The sequence below is a fragment of the Galeopterus variegatus genome, unplaced genomic scaffold, assembly GCF_000696425.1.
Source record: "Galeopterus variegatus unplaced genomic scaffold, G_variegatus-3.0.2 Scaffold5167, whole genome shotgun sequence".
NCBI lineage: Eukaryota > Metazoa > Chordata > Mammalia > Dermoptera > Cynocephalidae > Galeopterus > Galeopterus variegatus.
In genome coordinates this window covers 72,213-94,229 of record NW_007731278.1, presented here as the reverse complement: position 1 = coordinate 94,229, position 22,017 = coordinate 72,213, and the positions used below count along the sequence as shown (strand labels likewise).

At 53.1% G+C, this 22,017-nt stretch overlaps 1 protein-coding gene across 2 annotated transcripts in view; it reads left to right on the top strand.

Annotated features, from left to right (window-relative positions):
- Positions 1–21,539, top strand: part of MDGA1 (MAM domain containing glycosylphosphatidylinositol anchor 1) — a 56,482-nt gene extending 34,943 nt beyond the window's left edge. The window contains exons 4-17 of one of the 2 annotated variants that reach the window (XM_008589036.1): positions 1,375–1,571; positions 2,388–2,520; positions 2,775–3,044; positions 5,454–5,783; positions 9,069–9,365; positions 10,185–10,469; positions 12,204–12,355; positions 13,196–13,373; positions 13,624–13,647; positions 14,612–14,764; positions 16,138–16,272; positions 20,082–20,212; positions 20,346–20,454; positions 21,190–21,539. In XM_008589036.1, coding sequence (XP_008587258.1) covers positions 1,375–1,571; positions 2,388–2,520; positions 2,775–3,044; positions 5,454–5,783; positions 9,069–9,365; positions 10,185–10,469; positions 12,204–12,355; positions 13,196–13,373; positions 13,624–13,647; positions 14,612–14,764; positions 16,138–16,272; positions 20,082–20,212; positions 20,346–20,454; positions 21,190–21,281 — 2,486 coding nt within the window. In that variant the 3' untranslated portion in view covers positions 21,282–21,539. The remainder of the gene's footprint in view (positions 1–1,374; positions 1,572–2,387; positions 2,521–2,774; positions 3,045–5,453; positions 5,784–9,068; positions 9,366–10,184; positions 10,470–12,203; positions 12,356–13,195; positions 13,374–13,623; positions 13,648–14,611; positions 14,765–16,137; positions 16,273–20,081; positions 20,213–20,345; positions 20,455–21,189) is intronic. The other variant, XM_008589038.1, reaches the window with a different exon arrangement.
- The last annotated feature ends 478 nt before the right edge of the window (positions 21,540–22,017 follow it).

Here is a 22,017-nt window from a genome sequence, read left to right as displayed (position 1 = left end):
GCCCCAGGGCAGCTCTAAGACTTCCCTCCTCCACCACCTGTGGGTCAGGCACCCCCCAGTCCTTGCTACTGGTTGGATGGGAAGCCCCCAGTCCCTACCTGCTCTCCAAGGATATCCCTGTAACCCCTGGAGCCTGTCTCCCTGCTTGCCACCCTCTTCTGTGTCCATCCAGGCTGACCCAGGTACCCAGAAACTGTAGGACCAGGCCCAAGGGTATGTCTGGTACCATCTTAAGGCCTTCAATGAACCTACCTGTTAACTACATACCCTCCTACCTCCCGAGTGGAATCCGACAGAGTGGTGAATAGTGGAACCCCAGACCTCTCTTCTGTCTCTCATCAGCCAGGCTGGGTCCTGCTGACCCCTGGGGCTGAGGGTCATTCCTCAGGTTATTTGTGCTGGAAGGGGCTGGCAGGCATAGCCTGGGCCTCACCAAAGCTCACCCTCACCCATGGCCTTGGTTATGACTTCTATCCAAGTGCACTGTGGAAGGGCAGAATGAATGATGGGATGCTGGAACATCCATTGTGGGACGTTGGAATGTGGACTGTTGGTGCCTGTGCTTCATAACCCTTGCTGTACGTTAGAATCTCTAGGGGATCTTTTAAAAAATACTGATGCCTAGGCCCCACTTCCAGAGATTCTGATGTAATTGATCAGGGATGGAATACGATATAAGAATTTTTTCTTGAACTTTTGTTTTTAATTGAGGATTAACCTATATCCCATAGAGTGCTCTAATCTTAAGTTTACAGTTTCATGATTTCTTACATATGTATGTGTGTGCATGAACACAATCCAGTTCAAAATATAGACCATTTCCAAGACCCTAGAAAGTTCCTTCATGCCCTCTCCCAGTCAATAATCCCCCCAGAGGCAATGAATATTCTGACTTTGGACAGCGTCAGTGAGTTCTGCCAGGTATTAAAAAAATATATATCCATGTATTTCTATTGTGCAAACAGGGCTGAGAACTACCAATCTAGTCTAATTTACCAGTGAGGGAACTGAGGCCCAAAGAGAGGAGGGACTTAGGCAGGTCACACTACAAATTAACAGCTAAACTGGGATTTGAACCAGGGTTCCCTTATTTCCAGTCTGCAGCTGCTTCCTCCATCTCATGATGAGAGGGTGTAAATCTAGATGCCCCAGTGCAGGTCCCTGGGGAAGGACAGGCAGGAGGGAGTCTGAAAAGCCATCAAGTCCAGTCCCCTGCCTCTAACGAACTGGTCAAGCTTGCAGGGCTGGGAGAGCATCTGAATCTCTGGAAGTGTCCCTTGATGGTGGCTCAGCTTTCCTTGAGGTCTGCAGGAGCCTGAGCCCCCCACCTTGGGGTCATCTAGTCCTGACTCCATGGGGGCTGTGCCCTTGCAGACCTGGATGAGCCAGTGCTGACGGTGCACCAGACAGTGAGCGATGTGCGAGGCAACTTCTATCAGGAGAAGACGGTCTTCCTGCGCTGTACTGTCAACTCCAACCCACCTGCTCGCTTCATCTGGAAGCGGGGCACTGACACCCTGTCCCACAGCCAGGACAATGGCGTTGACATCTATGAGCCCCTCTACACCCAGGTCAGGACGGGCAGCTGGCTCACCGCACATTCTTCCTCCTGTACCTAAAAAGGGAGGGGGGCCTGGGGGCTGAGGCCTTACGATCTGAAGTTCTCTAGTGTGCCCTGACTTTAACAGTTCTGTTCTGATCTTGGAAGCACACATTCTGATTGGAATTCAGATAGCTTGGGGTGGAATAATCAGGGCAGAAAGGTCAGGGAGCAGGGGTGAGGATAGGAAAGTCCCCAGGACAACGTATCTTCCAGGAACGTTGCTTGTTAGGAAAAGCCACCCTCTAGGGGCAGGCAAGTCATCCCTGCCTGCTGCTGGTGGGCAGAGTATTGGGAACCCATGGGCAGGCACAGCAGAAGTTGGTGATGGAGAAATGACTCCTCTTCCCATGGGCCCCCGACAGTCCCAGGAGATGGTGATGATGTCATCTTGCCAGAGAGGGCTTTCAGAGGTGACTGTCAGAACCCCATGCGCAGCCTGTGGGCCAGCCCCAGGAATGTGTAAGTTATAAGACAAAACAGGATGCCCTCCTTACCCCTCCATTCCCCAGGGTGGGGAAACTGAGGCCTGGTCCTGGCCAGTATGCACCAGGGCAACCCCTCAGACCCAGAGAAGTCCATGATGAGGCACTGCTGAGGGTACGGAGAGTGTGGCATCCATCTCAGGTTCAGGACTCCTGGGAGGCCTGAGTCTCCAAATGGTGTGGTTAGGAAGACAGGAATTAGAATAGGATTTTGCTCTAGCCTCTGGTGCTGGGTGAATGAGTGTGTGGGACCCCGGGAGACTCAAGCAGGCCCCTCACCCCTATGGTCCACTGCTGCCCAGGGGGAGACCAAGGTCCTGAAGCTGAAGAACCTGCGGCCCCAGGACTATGCCAGCTACACCTGCCAGGTGTCTGTACGTAACGTGTGCGGCATCCCAGACAAGGCCATCACCTTCCGGCTCACCAACACCACGGGTACAGGCATTTCCCTGTCCATGCCCCTTGCCAGCCAGGGCTAGCTCCCCAAACAGGAGACAGTGCCCCCTCCCACACCGGACTCTAGGCACATCACCTCTAGTGCCCCTCCTCCCCTCTGCCTGCTCCCTGTCTTCTCCCCTTCATCTCCCCCAAGGGCTTCCCTGGCCTCCATGGTTACCCTAGCCACTCATCTCCCCCACACCTAATCCTGCCTCACAGTCACCTAAGACCCCACCTCATTGTCCTCTTAGCACCACCGGCCCTGAAGCTGTCTGTGAACGAAACTCTAGTGGTGAACCCTGGGGAGAATGTGACGGTGCAGTGTCTGCTGACAGGTGGTGATCCCCTACCTCAGCTGCAGTGGTCTCATGGGCCTGGCCCACTGCCCCTGGGAGCTCTGGCCCAGGGTGGCATCCTCAGCATCCCTTCAGTGCAGGCCCGGGACTCTGGCTACTACAACTGCACAGCCATCAACAATGTGGGCAACCCTGCCAAGAAGACCGTCAACCTGCTGGTGCGATGTATGTGGCCTCAGGAGGGGTGGGAGGGAAGTTGTGAGTCAGACAGGGTCCCTGTCTTCTAAGAGCTACCAACAAACTGGGAAAAAGGCCTGTCTGCTTCCTTTTGGTAAAGTGAGGCATGCTGAGGAGGCATGTTCCAAGCACTTGATTTCCCTGCAATTCAGCTGTCTGCCAGCAGATGGCAGAAGGACTAACATTTTTGTAAAGCTTTATTTACAGTTTATAATCTATATTTCCATATACAACCTAACAATCCAAGAAGTAGAAAGAGCTGGAATTGATTGATTACCTCCTTTTTTTTTTTTTTTTTTTGAGTTTGGGAAGCTGAAGCTGCAAAAAGCTAAATGTGCACATTCTGGGTTTCAAGAGAAATTTCCTGGCTTTCTCCCTGTATAACGAGTTCTATATACTGAATATAAGTGAAAATAACACACATTTCCACATATCTTATATGTAAATCTTTATTAGCAAAGGATTTAATGAATCTGAGGATAATTACTAAGTGTAAAAATGATATAAAATTTGGAACACAGTCTAAAGTACACTTTCCTTACTAAACGTCAGCCTCAATAGTTATTATTAGCTGCTCACTATGATCTTGATTTTGCTACTCTGATTTAAGGAAAAAACTTTAAATTGTTTTTGGCTTGTGCAGCTTTAGGGGTTCTTTGTTTTGTTTTGTTTAAGATCCAGGCTTATTTCCAGCTCTTTAGCAATTGAAAATAAAGTACAGCTTCTGCCCAATTCAACTGAGAGTCTCTGATGACACGGGCCCTTTTCTTCACTCATCTCTCACTGGCCAGTCAGTCTCTTTCTGACTCTGCTCACAGAAAGAAACTAGCTTTTTTTTTTTTTTTTGTCTTTTTGTCTTTTTTCGTGACCGGCAACGGATCGCAACCCTCAGTGTCGCGCCCGCACCGGACCGGACCGGCAACGGGATCGCAACCCTCAGTGCTGCGCCCGCCCCTCGCTCAGCCAGTGAGCGGGAACCGGTCTGTATGTGGTATCCGAACCCTCGGCGGGAGCACCGCAGCGCTCCCAAGCGGCGCACTGTAGCAGTGTGCCACTGGGCCGGCCTTAAACTAGCTTTTTATGACTTTTTACTTAATCAGGGCAAGAAAGAAAGAAACAAGATTTTTTTTTTTTCCTTTTTGTCTTTTTTCGTGTCCGGCAATGGATCGCAACCCTCAGTGTCGCGCCCGCACCGGACCGGACCGGCAACGGGATCGCAACCCTCAGTGCTGCGCCCGCCCCTCGCTCAGCCAGTGAGCGGGAACCGGTCTGTATGTGGTATCCGAACCCTCGGCGGGAGCACCGCAGCGCTCCCAAGCGGCGCACTGTAGCAGTGTGCCACTGGGCCGGCCTTAAACTAGCTTTTTATGACTTTTTACTTAATCAGGGCAAGAAAGAAAGAAACAAGATTGTGGCTATCTGATGCCTACTTTTTTCTTCAATGGTACTTTTCCCATCAGAAGATGATTTTTCTCCATATGATTCCATTTGGCCTTTAAAACTTGGGTTGGTAAGATCTTAATTTACATTAAATATTATGATCACCTCTTAGGGTGACTATACAGCCTGCTTTGCCCAGCACAGTCCTGATTTGTGGCTGTTATGTCAATTTCCTGTCCAATTAGCATCCAATCTATTAAGAACTGTGTCTAACTCTTGGCTTACATCAATCAAAATCCACATTTTTTACATAGGCCAGACCCTTTTCTTTCTAAACTCTGTGTTTTTATGTAATTGCATATAAAATTATTGTTTTAGTCTTTTATTATAAAAATTACACAAACAGTACAAAAGGGTAAAATTTGCAAATTAACTTGCTCTTCAGTTCCCCTCAGTTCACTCTCTAGATAGAACCATTATTATATTCTGGTGCATCCTTCCAAATTTGTATTTTGCATATTCAAGGTTTAAAACAACGGTAAAAATAAAGCAGTATAGTAATCAACAGTGCAGGCTCTGAGTTTCAACTCAAAATTTGCTACTTTTTTGGGCAAGTTGCTTAAACTGTCTGAGCCTTAGTTCCTACCTTTGTAAAATGGGGACAATAAAGCACCTCCCTCAAAGACTGTGGAAGGACTAAATGAGGAAATCCGTGTGAAGTGCTTAGAACAGTGCCTCTCACATAGTGTGCGTCCGGTCAACAGTGGCTATAATTATTAGTAAACCCACTTTTCTGCTACGAGCTTTTTTGAACTTTTAAAAGACATCTGAACAAGCAGAACAGTTTCCAAGCAGAGAAAAGTGATGGTTTCTCCTGGTGTGGGGTGGAGGGGGATTGTAGTCCCCAACCTCCAGGTGGGCCAGTTTGAGGGGAGAAGCTGGGTGTGAGTAGGGGTGGGGTATGGACCCCTGGCTTTGGGCCAGTCCAGCCACTCTTCCCTCCTCATTCATCCACAGCCATGAAGAACGCCACGTTCCAGATCACCCCTGACGTGATCAAAGAGAGCGAGAACATACAGCTGGGCCAGGACCTGAAGCTGTCATGCCATGTGGACGCAGTACCCCAGGAGAAGGTTACTTACCAGTGGTTCAAGAATGGCAAGCCAGCACGCATGTCCAAGCGGCTCCTGGTGACCCGCAATGACCCTGAGTTGCCCGCTGTCACCAGCAGCTTAGAGCTCATTGACCTGCACTTCAGCGACTATGGCACCTACCTGTGCATGGCCTCCTTCCCAGGGGCACCCGTGCCCGATCTCAGCGTTGAGGTCAACATCTCCTCTGAGACAGGTGGGCAGCTGGAGGGGCATCAAGGAGATGTGGGGGAGGTGGAGAGGCCCACAGAGGGCAGGTGGGGGCAGCAGCTTGGGAGACGGAGGCCAGAGTTAGGAGGACAGCATTTGTTTATGCCGCACACATTTATTGAGTCAGCATCATATGCTAGGCCCCATGCTAGGCCCTGGGGCAGAGTGGTAGGCAAAACAGGCTCCGCCCTCATTGAACTTGTTTCAGGCAGTCTTATAAATAGACGTATCATTGCAAACTGTGACACATCAGAGTCTGGAAAGAGTTCCCCGAGATAGAATGTTTGAGATCTGAGGAAGGGGCAGGATTTTGCTAGGCAAAGGAGAGCAAGGGAGAGTTGGGGGAAGAGCAGTGCAGGCCAAGGAATCAGCATGTGCCAAGGCACTGAGGCAGGAAAGTGCACCAGCCATTTGGAGAACTGAAGAAGAGCGTGGCTGGGAAATGGAGTGAGATGAGTGGAGAGGCTGGCCAGACCAGGTTATGTAGGGCCCTGCAGGCTGTATTGGTTTGCTCGGGCTACTATAACAGAGTACCACAGACTAGCTGGCTCAGACAACAGAAATTTATTTTCTCACAGTTCTGTAGGCTAGAAGTCTGAGATCAAGGTGTTGGCAGGGTTGATTTCTTCTGAGGGCTCTCTCCTTGGCTTGTAGATGGCCATGTTCTCCCTTTGTCTTCACATGATCTTTCTTTTATGCATGTCTGTGTTCTAATATCTTCCACTTACAAGGACACAAGTCATATTTGATTAAAGCACACCTTAGTGACCTCATTTAACCTTAATTACCTCTTTAAAGGCATTGTACAGTCACATTCTGAGGTACTGGGGGTTAGGACTTCAACATATGAATTGGGGGGGAAACAATTCAGCCCATAATACAGGCCATGGTAAGGATTCAGGTCTTCATTCCAATAATAACAAATAACAATAATGAAATGATAGTGGCTAACATTTATTGAGTGTTTACTATGTGTTCTGATGATTTTATATTTAATCTCATTCGTTTTTGTGATTTACCTTATGGGGTAGTAGTTTATCCTCTCATTTTACAAATGAAGAAACTTAGACTCTGAAAGTTTGAGAAATTTACCTAAGGTAATCCAACAGTAAGTGGTGGAGATGGGATTCAAACCCAGGCAGTCTGACTTCAGAGCCTGCTGTCAACCACCGCTGAGGGGTCTACACCTTGAGAATGACAGGATCTTAGAAGGGATCTTTTGGAGAGGTTCTCGAGTCTCGTCTCTAGCCCCAGCACCTTGGACTGAGAAGCGGGCTGATTTTGGCCAGCTCTCACCACATGACCAGATGTAGAAATGAGGACTGTAATTGTTATGAGTATTTCTTCCTTTGGCCCTTCAACAATCTGGGCCTCAGGTTCTCTTTGTGAGAGGTTAGACCTGGTAGCCTCAGAGTCCCCTCCCATCCTGATATCCTCACAAAGAGAGACCAGGTGAAACTGGAGAGGTCAAGAAAGGCTTCTGGAAGAAGATCAACTTGAGCTGGGCTTTGAGAGTGGATCGGAACTCCACAGATTCCACAAATCCATTTTGTAAACTGCTTTGTGCCACGCCCTGGATGGCACAGGAGGAGCTGTGGATCCAGACAGACACAAATGCCACAGCCCCTTCCTCATAGTTCACTGCTAGCCAAGAGAGAGAGAGATGTTTTGGAGGAAGGGGTAAGGCAGGACATGGAAGGGCAAACCTTGGAAATGTGACATGGAAGGGAAAGGAGGGATCTGTAGAGCACCCTGGGGACACTAGAGGAGGAGTTCCAGGCTGCCTGGGGAAGCAGAGAAGGCTTCTCGGAGGAGGCGTGCTCTATGTGAGCCATAGAGGGTGTGCTGGAATTTGCCAGGTGGGGAAACCAGCCAAGGAAAGGATATAAGAGGCAAAAGAAACAAGGGAGCCCCCCAAAGTATAGGAGATTTGGCATGTCCAGGGAGTGTGCTCCTTACAAGTGGATCCCACAGATGGGACACAGGATGGGAGTGGGGACGTGAAGGTGGGGGTGGCAGAAGCCAGAGCCCAAGGGCCTCATTTGCAGAGCTGAGGAGCTTGAGCTTTAGCCTGAGGGCAGTGTGGCCTCAGAGGGAGAAACAGCTCTTTAGCCTGTTGGGGGTGCAAAAGTGTTGGGAGCTGGGATGTTTTAGAGACAGGGAAGGGACCGAGGGCAGTTGCTTCCATTTGGTTCATAGGCCTGATGCGTAGGGCATAGAAGCTTTTTAAGAGCCCATGGAAACAATTTAGACCTGAAAAAATAAATTAATTGGCTCCAAAATATGAAGAGAAAAGTGAATAATTAAAGCCAATAAATGTATAATGTTTAGAGTATAAATTATGCTAACTAGATAGCTGGACCTCAGCTTGCCCTGCAGAGTTATTTACAAATAATAATTTTATGTTTATATCTAATGTGGGACATGGGTGCATTTTAATTTGTTTGATGTGATATAGATGGGACCCATTTGGGCAATGTGTTGGGTTGGATTAGGTTTGGCTGTGAATAACAGAAGAACCCTAATTCATAGTGTCTTAAACAAGCGTATTTCTTCCTCTTGTAAAAGTCGGCTGGTGGGCAGTTGGGGCTAGGATAGCGGTTCTGCTCCACCAAGTCCTCAGGGCCACAGCCTCCATCTGGCTTGCTGTTCCATCATCCCTAGCATGTGCCACCTTGTCTGTGATGGCAGTTCCAGCTGCAGCTATCAGGAAGGAGGAGAAGAGGAACACAGCCTCTTCTTTTAAAGACTCTTATTTCCCTTCATATCCCACTGGCCAGAATGCAGTCATGTGGCCACAGCTAGCCAGCCACAAGGCAGGCCGGGAGATGTAGACTTTAGGTATTCTATTACTTTAGAAGAAAGGGTAGGGATGTTGGGGAGCAGACTAGTGGTCTTTGATAACACTCCAGGCAAGAGAAGGTGAAGGCTTAACTAGGACAGGGCAGCGGTAAGAGGGAGGGGATTAAGAAAGGAGATACTTAGTAGAAATGTTTAAAAGGTGGAATCCCCAGTACTTAGTGGTGTTGGGGAGAAGGAACAGGCCGGGCTGACTTCAAGTCTTTTTTCGAGTTGGGAGACCAGGAGGTGGAGAGGATTTGGGAAGGTGAGTTCCGCTTTGGGGATACTAAGTGAAACACCCATGAAAAGTCTGGGATGGGGAGTGAGCTTGCACCTACCTAGGGGAAGGGAAGTGGGAGCCCCAGGGCAGAGGCCGGTGGGGAGCTCTAACTCCGCTGCTCCTGCCTCTCTGGCCACCGCCCTCCTGCAGTGCCTCCCACCATCAGCGTGCCCAAGGGCAGGGCCGTGGTGACTGTGCGTGAGGGCTCGCCAGCCGAACTGCAGTGCGAGGTGCGGGGCAAGCCGCGGCCGCCCGTGCTCTGGTCCCGCGTGGACAAGGAAGCTGCACTGCTGCCCTCGGGGCTGCCCCTGGAGGAGACTCCGGACGGGAAGCTGCGGCTGGAGCGCGTGAGCCGCGACATGAGTGGGACCTACCGCTGCCAGACGGCTCGCTATAATGGCTTCAACGTGCGCCCTCGGGAGGCCCAGGTGCAGCTGAACGTGCAGTGTGAGTCCCACCGCCCACCTAGACCACCTTCTGAGCCATCTTTTCCGGTTCCCAGCGTGGCCTGTTCTCTCTTCACCCCCTCACCCACCTCAGTCCAACCAAACCCCTCCATCTATTGGTGACACCCCTAAAACCTCCTTGACATCACCCTGCCCACAGGACACGGAGGTCTGTGTCTCTTGTCCCACTTCCACCATAGTGTCCCCCATCTTCATTTTCAGGGGCCCAGTGAACAAACAATTTGATTTTGACAGGTTGAGATGGGATTTTGAAGGAGGAGGAAGGACCCTCAAGGGGAACACACTGATAACAAAATGATGAAAATTAACTCACCACATGCCAAACACTGTTCTAAGAACTAATTTAACCCTCCACAACCCTATGAAGAGATTCTGTCATTCCCCCCATTTTTACAAATAGGGAAACCGAGGCACAGGGAGGTTAACTAACTTGCCTAAGGTCTCACAGCTAGATAGAGGCAAGGCTGGGATTTGAATCTAACCCATCTAGCTCTAGAGATCGTGCTCTAAACCCCGACGTGCTGCTGCTTTTCATTACATGGGGCGGTGAGGGGCCCACGTAAGGAATGAGCACAGGCCCAGTCTGGGAAGCAGGGCTGGAGGGAATGGCCCGGAGGGAGTGGGAACCTACGAGTTTGGGAGGCGTGAGCATGGCTATTGTATGAATGTGTTGCGAGCGTGTATCCGCCCTGAGACCTTCCAGGCTGGGGGAGTCACGGGAGTAGGGGCGAGTGCATCGCCTCCCCACGGGGCCTCTCCTCAGACCCCACTCGCCACTGACCTCCGCCCCCGCCCCCAGTCCCGCCGGAGGTGGACCCTAGCTCCCAGGACGTGCGCCAGGCGCTGGGCCGGCCAGTGCTCTTGCGCTGCTCGCTGCTGCGAGGCAGCCCCCAACGCATCGCGTCGGCCGTGTGGCGTTTCAAAGGGCAGCTGCTGCCGCCGCCACCTGTTGTCCCCGCCGCCGCTGAGGCCCCCGACCAGGCCGAGCTGCGCCTCGACGCCCTAACCCGCGACAGCAGCGGCAGCTACGAGTGCAGCGTCTCCAACGACGTGGGCTCGGCTGCCTGCCTCTTCCAGGTCTCGGGTGAGCGTCCCGTCGGTCCCAGCCCACCTACCCTGGCGCACTTGGAGCCACGCTGCACCCCAATGCCGGCCCAGCCCTGCGTGGCTGACCCCGCCCCTGTGAAGCCGGCCTGCACCAGGCTTAGACTCTTGCCTCTCCAAGACCCGCCCATGCCAGGTCTAGAGCCCGCCCCGTGCTGCGGGATCCTATCCTTGGTCTCCTCGTAGCCCCGCCCCCAGGCCCGGGCCACGCCCCTCCACCGACGCCCAGTCTAGGTCTCGGCCTTGCCCTTTCAAGGCCCGCCTACACCTGGCCTAGGCCCCGCGCATTATAGCTCAGTTCCCGTCCTTGCCTCTCACAGCCGCACCGTTTTCAAACTTTCACCGGCCTGGGCTTAACCCCTCTAGCCCCACCGGCACCAGGCCTAGGCCCTTCCCTTGAAAGGCCCATCCAGGACCTGGCCGGTTAGCTCAGTTGGTTAGACCGTGGTGCTGATAACACCAGGGTCCAGGGTCAGATCCCACTACCAGCCAGAAAAACAAACAAAAATAAACGCCCATGCGTACCTCGTTTAGGCTCCGCCCACATAAGGCATAGGCTCCACCCCTTACAGCCTCGCCCAATCCCAGCTCTGTGCTTCCAGCGTTCTCTAGCGGCACGGCCCGCTCCAGCTCCGCCCACACCAGATTTCGACCCGTTCGCGCCCGGGGCACCACCCCGTCCTAGCCATCGCGGTTCAAGCCCCTCCTCCTCGGCCCCGGAGGCTGCGGATGGGGAGCCTCCTTGGGGCGAGAACTGTAGTTGAGAGGAGAGAAGACGCCTCTCCGAACGTCGGGGGTGGCGCTGAGCCAGCCTGCACATATTTCCTGAGCTGTCACCCTAGAGATGTAGGCCCTTGGGTGCCCAGAAATCTTTCTCAGCCCCAACTCTTCATCAAGTCCTTCCCGGTTAGGCTGTCTGGGGCTGCAGACAGGCCATGGGTGAGTCAGAAAGGGGTGGAGGTCGCGGTGAGGGTCGAGGGTTTGGATTGCCGACGATCCCTCCTTTTCCCTCCATTTGGGGAGAGCTGTCAGAGCTGGTGGCAGCGCCCCTGGAGGAGAGCGCCAGGTGTGCCTGTCTCCCATTCCACTGCACCCCCAGCTTTCCCAACAGCTCCCAACTGAAGGGATGACCCTTCAGCTCCTGTTCGGATCCTCCCACTCAACAGCAAGGGCTAGAACCACTGGCCCTCTCCCCAGCCCCTCCCCGCCCACCCATCCCTGCCAGCCAGAGGCCCCTGTGACATTTCCCACCTCCTTCCCTTCTCCCCTGTTTTCCCACACTTTCCCCGTCTCCCCACCTTTCTGCCTCTCTCTATCCACCTCCTCTCTCTTCTCTTCCTTTCCTCTCAATATCCCTGACCCTTCTTTCTGTCTTTCCCCCAATTCTGTTTCTCTGTGTCTCCCCTAATATCCCTCCTCCCTGTCTTCCCAAATTTTTCTTTTCTGTCTCTTTCTCAACCTTTCCTCTTTATTCTCACCAATATCACCTCTTGGAATTTCCAATCTCCTTTCTCTGCATTTCCCACTTTTCCTCCTACCTCACCCTCATTCTCCCTAATCCACTGTTCTCCCGACATCTCCTGTCCTCACAACATTCCCTTTCTCTTTGTGCTGTTCCACCCATCCTCTTCTGTTCCTCTCCCACACCTCCTCTCTCTGTGTCTCCCATCCCCCCACCCTCCACGGCCCCATGCCCCCCTCCCCGCCCTCTCAGCCAAAGCCTACAGCCCGGAGTTTTACTTCGACACCCCCAACCCCACCCGCAGCCACAAGCTGTCCAAGAACTACTCCTATGTGCTGCAGTGGACGCAGAGGGAGCCTGACGCTGTCGACCCTGTGCTCAACTACAGACTCAGTGTCCGGCAGGTGGGTCAAGGGGGAGCAGGGGCCTGGGGGCAGGTGGTGAGTGGCTGACCCTGGAAATGCTCATCAAGGCCAGAGGAAGGGGTTGGAGACAGGGGCTCAGACACATTGGCCCTCTTACAGACAACTCTTTAAAGGCAGAGAAAAAGTGTTCTGGACATAGCAGCAGGAGCTGGGAGGCTCTAGGGACCTGTCCCTTCTGGACCCAGACTCTGGTCTTATCCCTGAGGCAGTGGGTCGGGGTCAGCTGGGTTCATGGGGGAGCCAGCACTGCTCACAGAACATAACAATCTACTTTTGGGTTAATAGCTTAACGTGGAGGTTCTCTACAGTGCAAAGCCTGAGTCACTATGCTGTTCTTATACCCAGTCTAATTCCATGTGTGTTTGTCCAGCCCGAGAGGCAGTTGGCATGGAGGGTAAGAGTGCGGCTCTGGGCAGATTGCCTAGGCTAGAATCCAGCTTCGTATGAGCTTGGAAAAGCTAAGGCTCTTTGGCTTGTTTCCTTATCTGTAAAATGGGGATAATTTTAATATTCTACCTCATTGAATTGTTATTTTGAAGAATAAATGAGTTAATAATGGCAAAGCACTTACAATGATGCCCAGTGCACATTAATTGCTGAATACATGTTACTATCACTGTTATCATTAAGACATCCCTGGGAGGTGGGCATGAAAGGGGTGATTGTCCCATCTCACAGATGAGGTCCTGACTTCCTAGTCCTTTGCTCTTTCTGCTCTCCCATGCTGTCCCCCCAACCCCAAATTACACCAGGGCCTGGGCTGGTACTCCAATGGAGGGCATGGCCTGCCAGGCATCTGGGAACTCCCTGTATCTGCAGTTGAATCAACACAACGCCATGGTCAAGGCCATCCCCGTACGGCGTGTGGAGAAGGGGCAGCTGCTGGAGTACATCCTGACTGATCTCCGTGTGCCTCACAGCTATGAGGTCCACCTCACACCCTATACCACCTTCGGGGCTGGTGACATGGCCTCCCGCATCATCTACTACACAGAGCGTAGGTGACGGTGGAGGTGGTGGTGGGAAGGGTGGACCCATCTCATGCTCAGGGACTCGCTCCATAATCCTGACGCTGTTCCCAAGCCTGGGACTCCCCACTGTATACTCTACTACCCTGTCACTGCAGGCCAGGCTCACTGGCTTCCAGTCCTGGCTCTGAGGACCTTGTCCTGTGGTCCCAAGCCTGGGCACAGTCGACAGAGCCCCACACCTCAGTTCTGACTTGGTTTCCCTGCTTGCTTTCTCAGCCATCAACTCTCCAAACCTGTCAGGTAAGACACCACCTCCCCCACCACCCCAACTTCCCCTTTCCTTTAGGGATACAAAGGCTCTCCTGGTGGGAGGAAGGGACCTCAAGAGATACCCAGAGAGAAAATAACTTCTCCCTGAGTTTCCATGGGGCAGGGGCCAGCAGCCAGAAGGAAAAGCAGGATTGGGCTGGAGATATTTGGATCCAGGATTTGTTTTGGGGCTTGAAAGCTAGGCCGGTGGGACGGGGGCCCACTGTCCCTAAAAGAAAAAAAAGGAGAGGCCAGGCTAGTCCACACCCCCCCACCCGTTCCCTGAGACAGGGGTCCTTAATCTGTGATCCATGGATCCAGGGATCTGTGTATAGAATGCGGGGGTCTATGAACCTGGAAGGGCATACAATTATTTCTTTATTTTTCCTAACTTCTAGCAGACAGTACTATCCCCTTCAATGATGAATATAGGCAACAAACTACAGTACCTGTGACTTTGTCATCAGCTGAAATCCGATGTTTTCACATCACCTTACAGCAGATATCTCTAAATATCGTTTACATTCATTGGTATCTCAAAACTACAGTGGTTATTAGACCTAACACTAGATCTTGTGATTTAATTAGACAATAAGAAGCCCATATATTATTATATAACAAATTTAAAACTATTTTGACAACTGTATCTCAATATAATTGGTTTCCTTTGCAATTCTTGCATTTCATTTTACATGTCTAAAATCATTATTCTGAGATGGGGTCCTTAGGCTTCACTAGATGCCAGAAATGTCTGTGGTCCAAAAAAGGCTAAGAAGTCTTGTTTGGGGAAGATATTTGTGTGGGCCCCATTGCCTGGTCTCTCAAGCCCTGGAATCCTGGGCCCATTGATTAGATGCTTGGGAGCTGCCTCGGGGTGGTGAGGAGGCGAGGCTGCACCAGAGGGGTGAGGAGGCTGACCCGCTTGGTCTCTCCCTCCCACAACCCATTCATGCAGATAACACCTGTCACTTTGAGGATGAGAAGATCTGTGGCTACACCCAGGACCTGACAGACAACTTTGACTGGACACGGCAAAACGCCCTCACCCAGAACCCCAAGCGCTCCCCCAACACTGGTCCCCCCACCGACATCAGTGGCTCCCCTGAGGGTGAGGACATAGACATCTGCAAGAAATGGAGGACTGATTCCGGGAGGGGGCTACGCCCAGGTGCCCCAGTCGGGGGGTAGAAGAAGACACAGCCCTGTCCTCAGGGAGCCCCAGTCTGAGGGGAGACACAGCCCTGTCCTCAGGGAGGCCCAGTCTGAGGGAGACACAGCCCCGTCCTCAGGGAGCCCCAGTCTGAGGAGGAGACACAGCCCTGTCCTCAGGGAGCCCCAGTCTGAGAGAGACACAGCCCTGTCCTCAGGGAGCCCCAGTCTGAGAGAGACACAGCCCTGTCCTCAGGGAGCCCCAGTCTGAGAGAGACACAGCCCTGTCCTCAGGGAGCCCCAGTCTGAGAGAGACACAGCCCTGTCCTCAGGGAGCCCCAGTCTGAGAGAGACACAGCCCTGTCCTCAGGGAGCCCCAGTCTGAGAGAGACACAGCCCTGTCCTCAGGGAGCCCCAGTCTGAGAGAGACACAGCCCTGTCCTCAGGGAGCCCCAGTCTGAGAGAGACACAGCCCTGTCCTCAGGGAGCCCCAGTCTGAGAGAGACACAGCCCTGTCCTCAGGGAGCCCCAGTCTGAGAGAGACACAGCCCTGTCCTCAGGGAGCCCCAGTCTGAGGGGAGACACAGCCCCGTCCTCAGGGAGGCCCAGTCTGAGGGAGACACAGCCCCGTCCTCAGGGAGCCCCAGTCTGAGGAGGAGACATAGCCCTGTCCCCAGGGAGCCCCAGTCTGAGGGGAGACACAGCCTCGTCCTCAGGGAGCCCCAGTCTGAGGAGGAGACACAGCCCTGTCCTCAGGGAGCCCCAGTCTGAGGAGGAGACACAGCCCTGTCCTCAGGGAGCCCCAGTCTGAGGGAGACACAGCCCCGTCCTCAGGGAGGCCCAGTCTGAGGGAGACACAGCCCTGTCCTCAGGGATCCCCAGTCTGAGGGAGACACAGCCCTGTCCTCAGGGAGCCCCAGTCTGAGGGGAGACACAGCCCTGTCCTCAGGGAGGCCCAGCCTGAGGGGGAGACACAGCCCCGTCCTCAGGGAGCCCCACTCTGAGGGGGAGACACAGCCCCGTCCTCAGGGAGCCCCACTCTGAGGGGGAGACACAAGTCTGAGGGGAGACACAGCCCTGTCCTCAGGGAGCCCCAGTCTGAGGGGAGACACAGCCCTGTCTTCAGGGAGCCCCAGTCTGAGGGAGACACAGCCCTGTCCTCAGAGAGGATCAGGAAAAGAGAAACTTCAGTAGAGCTGAGAACTCACGAGGCTCATCTGACCGCTGTCTGTGCTGTAGGCGGGAGGATGGGGTGGGTTCAGAGGGAACCAAGTGGAAAGAGGCGCGGGTGGGGTGAGGAGGAGTCTGTTGCGCCTCTCCCCTCCCCCACAGGCTACTACATGTTCATTGAGACATCAAGGCCCCGGGAGCTGGGGGACCGTGCGAGGTTGGTGAGTCCCCTCTACAATGCCAGCGCCAAGTTCTACTGTGTCTCCTTCTTCTACCACATGTACGGGAAGCACATCGGTGAGTCAGTGACCAGGTAGTCTGACCACGTGTGTGCTGGGGTGGGAGTCAACAGGAGGCCCAGGACCAGCCCACATGTGGCCTGAGCTTCTCAGCTTGGCTAAATCACAAGTCCATGGAGGGAGTATAGACAGAAGATTGGCGAGGGAAGTCAAAAGCCAGCTTGTCTGCGATTTTGATTTTTGTTTGTTCGTTTTTGATGAATGGCCAGTATGGGGATCCGAACTCTTGACCTTGGTGTGTCTGAGGTTTTGAGATGGTCAAGGCTCCCTGAATCTGCAAATAAAAAGACTCTAGCAGGATGAGATGGAAGTCATAGAGGTTTTGGGGAAAACAACTAAGAGGTTGCAAATATTGAGTGCCTTCCAGGTGCCAGGTGATGTCCTGGGGGCTGTGCATCCCTGATCTCGTTAACTCTCACAACCACCAGGTGAGGGAAATGTTACCAATAATTCAGAGAGGTTAAGCTTTTGTCCACAACCACACAGCGACCCAGATCTGCCTGACTTCCCCAAGTCCTAAACAAGAGATTGGAAGGGTGCTGTTTTGCAAGTGGCGAGAGGAAGGCCTGCTTCCTAAGTGTGGGAGTGAACTTAAGGACTGCCCTTTGGGAAGAGATGGCACTGGCAGGAGTGTCACAATCAGTGAACTCATCAGTTGAGCTATTACTTCTGGAGCTCCTGCTCTGTGCCAGGTATCAGGTGCTGCAGTGAACGAGAAGGATGAGTTTCCTGTCGTCTTGGCACCTACAGTCTAACAACTAGTGGCACCAGATAAGAGTTAGTGATCACAGGGCCTAAGACAGCTGGTAACAGGGAGGCCTGACCAACTCTGGGGACATAGTTGTGGAAGATCCTGCTGAGGAATTTAAATTTTGTTTGTTGTTTAGTTATTTATGGGAAGGGTAATATACTTCACATGGGTCAAAAGGTACAAAAGGGGGCATGGTGAAACTCCCCCTCCCATCGCAGTTCTGCCACCTAGCACCCCTCCCAGAGACGATCAATCGACTAGACTTTGGGGCAAATTTCCACAGATACTTCATGCATGTGGAAGCCCATACACACATATGCATGCACACACGTACATGTGCACACACACTCTGCTCCCCCCACTTTACACACACTCTTCTATGCTTGCTTTTTCCCTCTGAACCATACATCATTCCTTATCAGTCCACAGAAAGCTTCTTCATTGTTTTCCTCGACTGCACGGTAGAGGCAGTGACTCTAAGCAAGTGTAGACCCAAAGGCTCATCATGGAGAAGCCTCCACAACTAGAGGGATGTCTGTCTTGGGAGATGGTGAGCATCCTGTCCCTGGACAGGAAGACTATCCAGCAGGGATGCTGTGGAGGGGACCCCTGTCCCAGACCATATTACTCCACTGCTCCATCCCCTTGAAGGTGACCATCCCATCACCATCTTCTCCAGGCCTTCCGTTCTTAATCCAGCCCCTGTCTGCTTCTCTGATCTCTGCTGCCACTGTCCTCTGGCTCCTCCTCAGCACTAGCACACCAGTCTCCTGGCTTTTTATTAATTGCCTGAGGCCAGTTCCTGCCTTACAGGCCTTTGCTCGTGATGTTCCCCTAGCCTGGAACATTCTTCCCTCCCTTCACTCAGGTTTCCTCAGAGAGCTCCCAGACCGTCCCGTCTGAAATAGCTCTCTATCCATTTCCCTGCGTTATTTTCTTTACAATGCTTACCACCAAGAGCAGGGAAGTGCACAAGCACAGGGGTTTTTCTCTTGTTCACCAGTGTCTCCCTAGTGCCTAGAACATTACCCGGTATATGGGTGCTCAGTTAGTTGAATGAATGAATGATAGGGGTGTCTGGGCTTGATGAACCCTGAGATAATTTCCAACCCTGAGATTCTAGAAAAGTTCTTGATAACAGTCATGGAAAGTTCTTCATTCAGCGTTTAATTATTGAGAACTGGTAGGGATTTGACACAAATCTTTCCACAAAGAGTCAAACGGGGAGAAGACGTGAATAACAATGACTGCCACACCACAGAGCAGAGAGCTGGGCACGGGGAGCTGCAGTTTAAGGACTCAGTTCACAGGAATGTTAGGGGGCTCCCAGCGCAAGCCTAGGAAGACTTCCTGGAGGAGGTGGCATTTCAGAAACACCTTGGAGAAGGGGAAGGATTTGGCTAGGGAAACAGGGGAGGGCATCTCAAGCAGAGGGAACAGTTGAGCACAAGCCCAGAGGCTGGAAAGCTGGAGCATACCCAGGCATAAGCGTGTGGTTCCGTGTGGCTTCAGAGGTGGCAGGGAAGATGTGGAGGAGCATCGTGAGCAGGCCCACTCTCCACGGAGGCTGAGGATCTTAGGCCCTGGCTGGCCCCTATGAAGGGATGTCAAAAAGCTCCTGAGTGGGGAGAACCTGGGAGCTGATGGGGTGCTCAGCGAAGGTGGCAGAAATTTGGTTTTTGTTTGAGCAGTGAGAAAGCAGTCTTCTCCATCAGGGTCCTTGGGAAAGGGTAGTGGAGAAGGAAGAAAAGGTATGGAGATTGAGGCTGGACTCTGGAGAGATGGGGACAGGGTTGGATCTCTGGGAGGGGGAAGAGTGAGCAGTCCCATTGGGGATGGTGAGGACCCGAAACAAATCCGGGGTGGGTGCTTCCTGTTCTACTGGGTGCCGGTTGCAGCCCTCTTACGGGCCCCTCTCCTGCTGGTGAGGGCACCCCCCATACCCTGAACCTTTGCTGTGCTTCTCACTCAGCGTCTCTGCTCCGGGGCAGGGGGTGTTTCTTGCTGTTCTGGTCCTTCCTCTCCCCTTCCCTCCCACCCTGCCTGGGAGCTCTGGGCACCAACCATCCCCAGACCTGTGTCTCACTGACCCTCCTTTGCCCACGCCAACTCCTTTCATCCCAGGCAGGTAGCATCTGGTGGCTCTCCCCCACTGGGGGGGAGGGGGATCTGTCTGTCTGGTGTTGCAGATGGTGTGGCTTTGTCTGAGGACAGTGCCATGGAAATGCCAGCCACCAGGCACCGTCTAAGATTGATTCCCCTCCCCTCCGAGCCAGGTCTTTCATGTCACTGGGGACTTCAGGTGGGATGGAAGAGACGGGGAGGGAGCATTGCCATTTCCTGGGTGCTATTAGCCACGTTGTGACCCCCTCCTCCTCTTCTAGTGCCCCTCAGCACCCCCAGAGTTCCAGGTCCCTGTGGCTATGGGGAGATGGGCTCAGCACCCCCAGGTTAATGCCTCCAAAATCTCGCTCTCATTGTTTTTACTACAGCTGTGTAGCACATACTAATATCTTTCAATTCAACTTCTTTCTGTTTAGCTTTGTCCTGAGCATCAGTATCAGAGAAATCCTGGGTTTGAAGGGCTAGTTTTATGCACCACATAAAAACACAAATAAGTATTTAAAAATTTAGAGTCCCTTCTTCTACCTCCAGAAATCATGTACTGCCAGGGGTGTGCATTGTGCTCTTTGGGAATCCTGCTCTGTGCTCAGACATAGGTCCTACTGCCCTGGGACAGCTCCCTGTCTAGAGGGGAAAGCGGAAGGTGGTGTGTGTGTGTGTGTGTGTGTGTGTGTGTGTGTGTAGGGGTGGGAAGATTAGCTGATTAGCAGGGAAGGAATGAAATGGAAAAAAATTTGCAAGTTGTCCCGATGAACTGAAATCCTGGTGCTGTCTTCCTTCCCACAATGAGGTCCACCTGTGCTAATGGGATGTTGAACCAGTCTGGGGATGGGGAGAAGGTTCCATCCAACTGTGGGCAGTGGCGGGAGAGGAGGGCTTGGTAAAGGGGCCTTGCCAGACCTCACTGCCTGCTCTTTTCACACCCACCACAGGATCTCTCAACCTCCTAGTGCGGTCCCGGAACAAAGGGGCTCTGGACACGCACGCCTGGTCCCTCAGTGGCAATAAGGGCAATGTGTGGCAGCAGGCCCATGTGCCCATTAACCCCAGTGGGCCCTTCCAGGTGAGTCCTCACAGCCCAGAGGCAGGGTATGGGGGCCTTCCAGTAGATTGAGGGGAAAGGGTGGGGGTGGGGGTCTCTGGTGCCCAGAAGACTCTCCCCAACCCCTACTCCCTGCTCTGTGACTCCACCCCAGATTATTTTTGAGGGGGTTCGAGGTTCGGGCTACTTGGGGGATATTGCCATAGACGACGTCACACTGAAGAAGGGAGAGTGTCCTCGGAAGCAGATGGATCCCAATAAAGGTGCACGATTGGGAGAGGGTGGGGAAGTGGAGCCTGTGGGGGGCTGTGTGGGTGGGCATCTGTCTGTCGGGGGAGGGTGTTTGTGTCTGAATGGGGGTTCAGAATGCCTGAGTGATGGGAATCATGTGTCTGTGACTGTGGACATGGGCCCCCACCGTGACTCAGGCTATGGGGCATAGGGAGGACAGTGAGAAGCCCAGGCCCCGCCCTCCTTGTGAGCTTACTGAGTCATTTACAGTAGCAGAGTGCCGCCTGTGCCTGTGTCTGAGTACGTCTCTGTACCTGTGGCTCCAGATGTGAACGTGTGCCTTCCGGGGGCCAGATGTTTCCAATACTAACAGCTCCAGTTTACTGAGCCATTACTATGTACCAGGCAAGGTACAAAAACTTGCATATGCATGTTTCACTTAATCCTCACAACAGTCCTCTGGGGTTGTTCATATTATTAGACCCATTTTACAGATGAGGAAACTGAGGCCCACTGACATTGAGTAAATTGCCCTATGTCTTAGTGAGCCTGAACCCCAGCAGGCTGAGTTAACCCCCACACCACATCACCTCATGTCTGTGCTTATGAATGTGTCTTTGTGCATTGAGGGCAGTGCCACTTTCAGGCCCCCACAGAGAGGTGGGCAGAGAAATGGGGCTCTCCCATGGCCAGCCTGCCTACCACTCCCTGCCCCTGCCAGAGCTGACTGGAGCCCTGGCCTGTCTCCTCTCTCTCTCTCATCGCAGTGGTGGTGATGCCGGGAAGTGGAGCCCCCCACCAGTCCAGCCCACAGGTCTGGGGGCCCATGGCCATCTTCCTCTTGGCGTTGCAGAGATGATGAGAGCTGCGTGGCCCCCCCACCCCGCCCCGGCACACCAAAGTGTCCACATCGTACCAAAGACTGACCCCCGCCAGCCGGGGTGCCCAGGGGCAGAGCCAGCCCGCCAGGGAGGGGGCCTGCAGTGGCTGCGGGATGAGCAGAAAACAAGGACAGAGGCCCAGCACCGAGGCCCTGAAGATGATTATTTGACACACGCACACACGCACGCACACACTCACACACACAGAAATATATTAAAGCACAAGTTTCTATCCGTCCTGCCAGCACCTTCTTTACTGCGGAGACAGGGGACTTTCCTGAACGGTGTCTGCCACCCCAGGGACATTGGTGCAACATAGGCCTTGTCCTGGCTGCACTTGTGGTGTGTTTCTGACCTTCCCCTGTCCCCTAACTCAAGGTCAAACTCCAGCCCAGTGGCTTTGCCAGAAGGGAGCCAGAAGTGGGGCAGACATGGAAGCCCCTCCCTTGGTTGGACTCTGGGACTCCCTGGGATGGGGAGGCAGAGATCAGAGGAGGGTCAGGTGAGACTTTGTGAGCTCTGTGACTGTGCCCCATCAAGGAAGGTGGGGCACTTGCTGTTCCCAGAGTAAGGGCTGGATGGTAGAGACCCCAGGTTACCTCAGATGCCCTGACCTGTTTCTGGGACATTATATTCTCCTCCTCACTGTACCCCCTTTAAAGGGACCCAGCACAGGGTCTTGGGCCTGGGCAGTCTGAAGACTGACATCTTCCT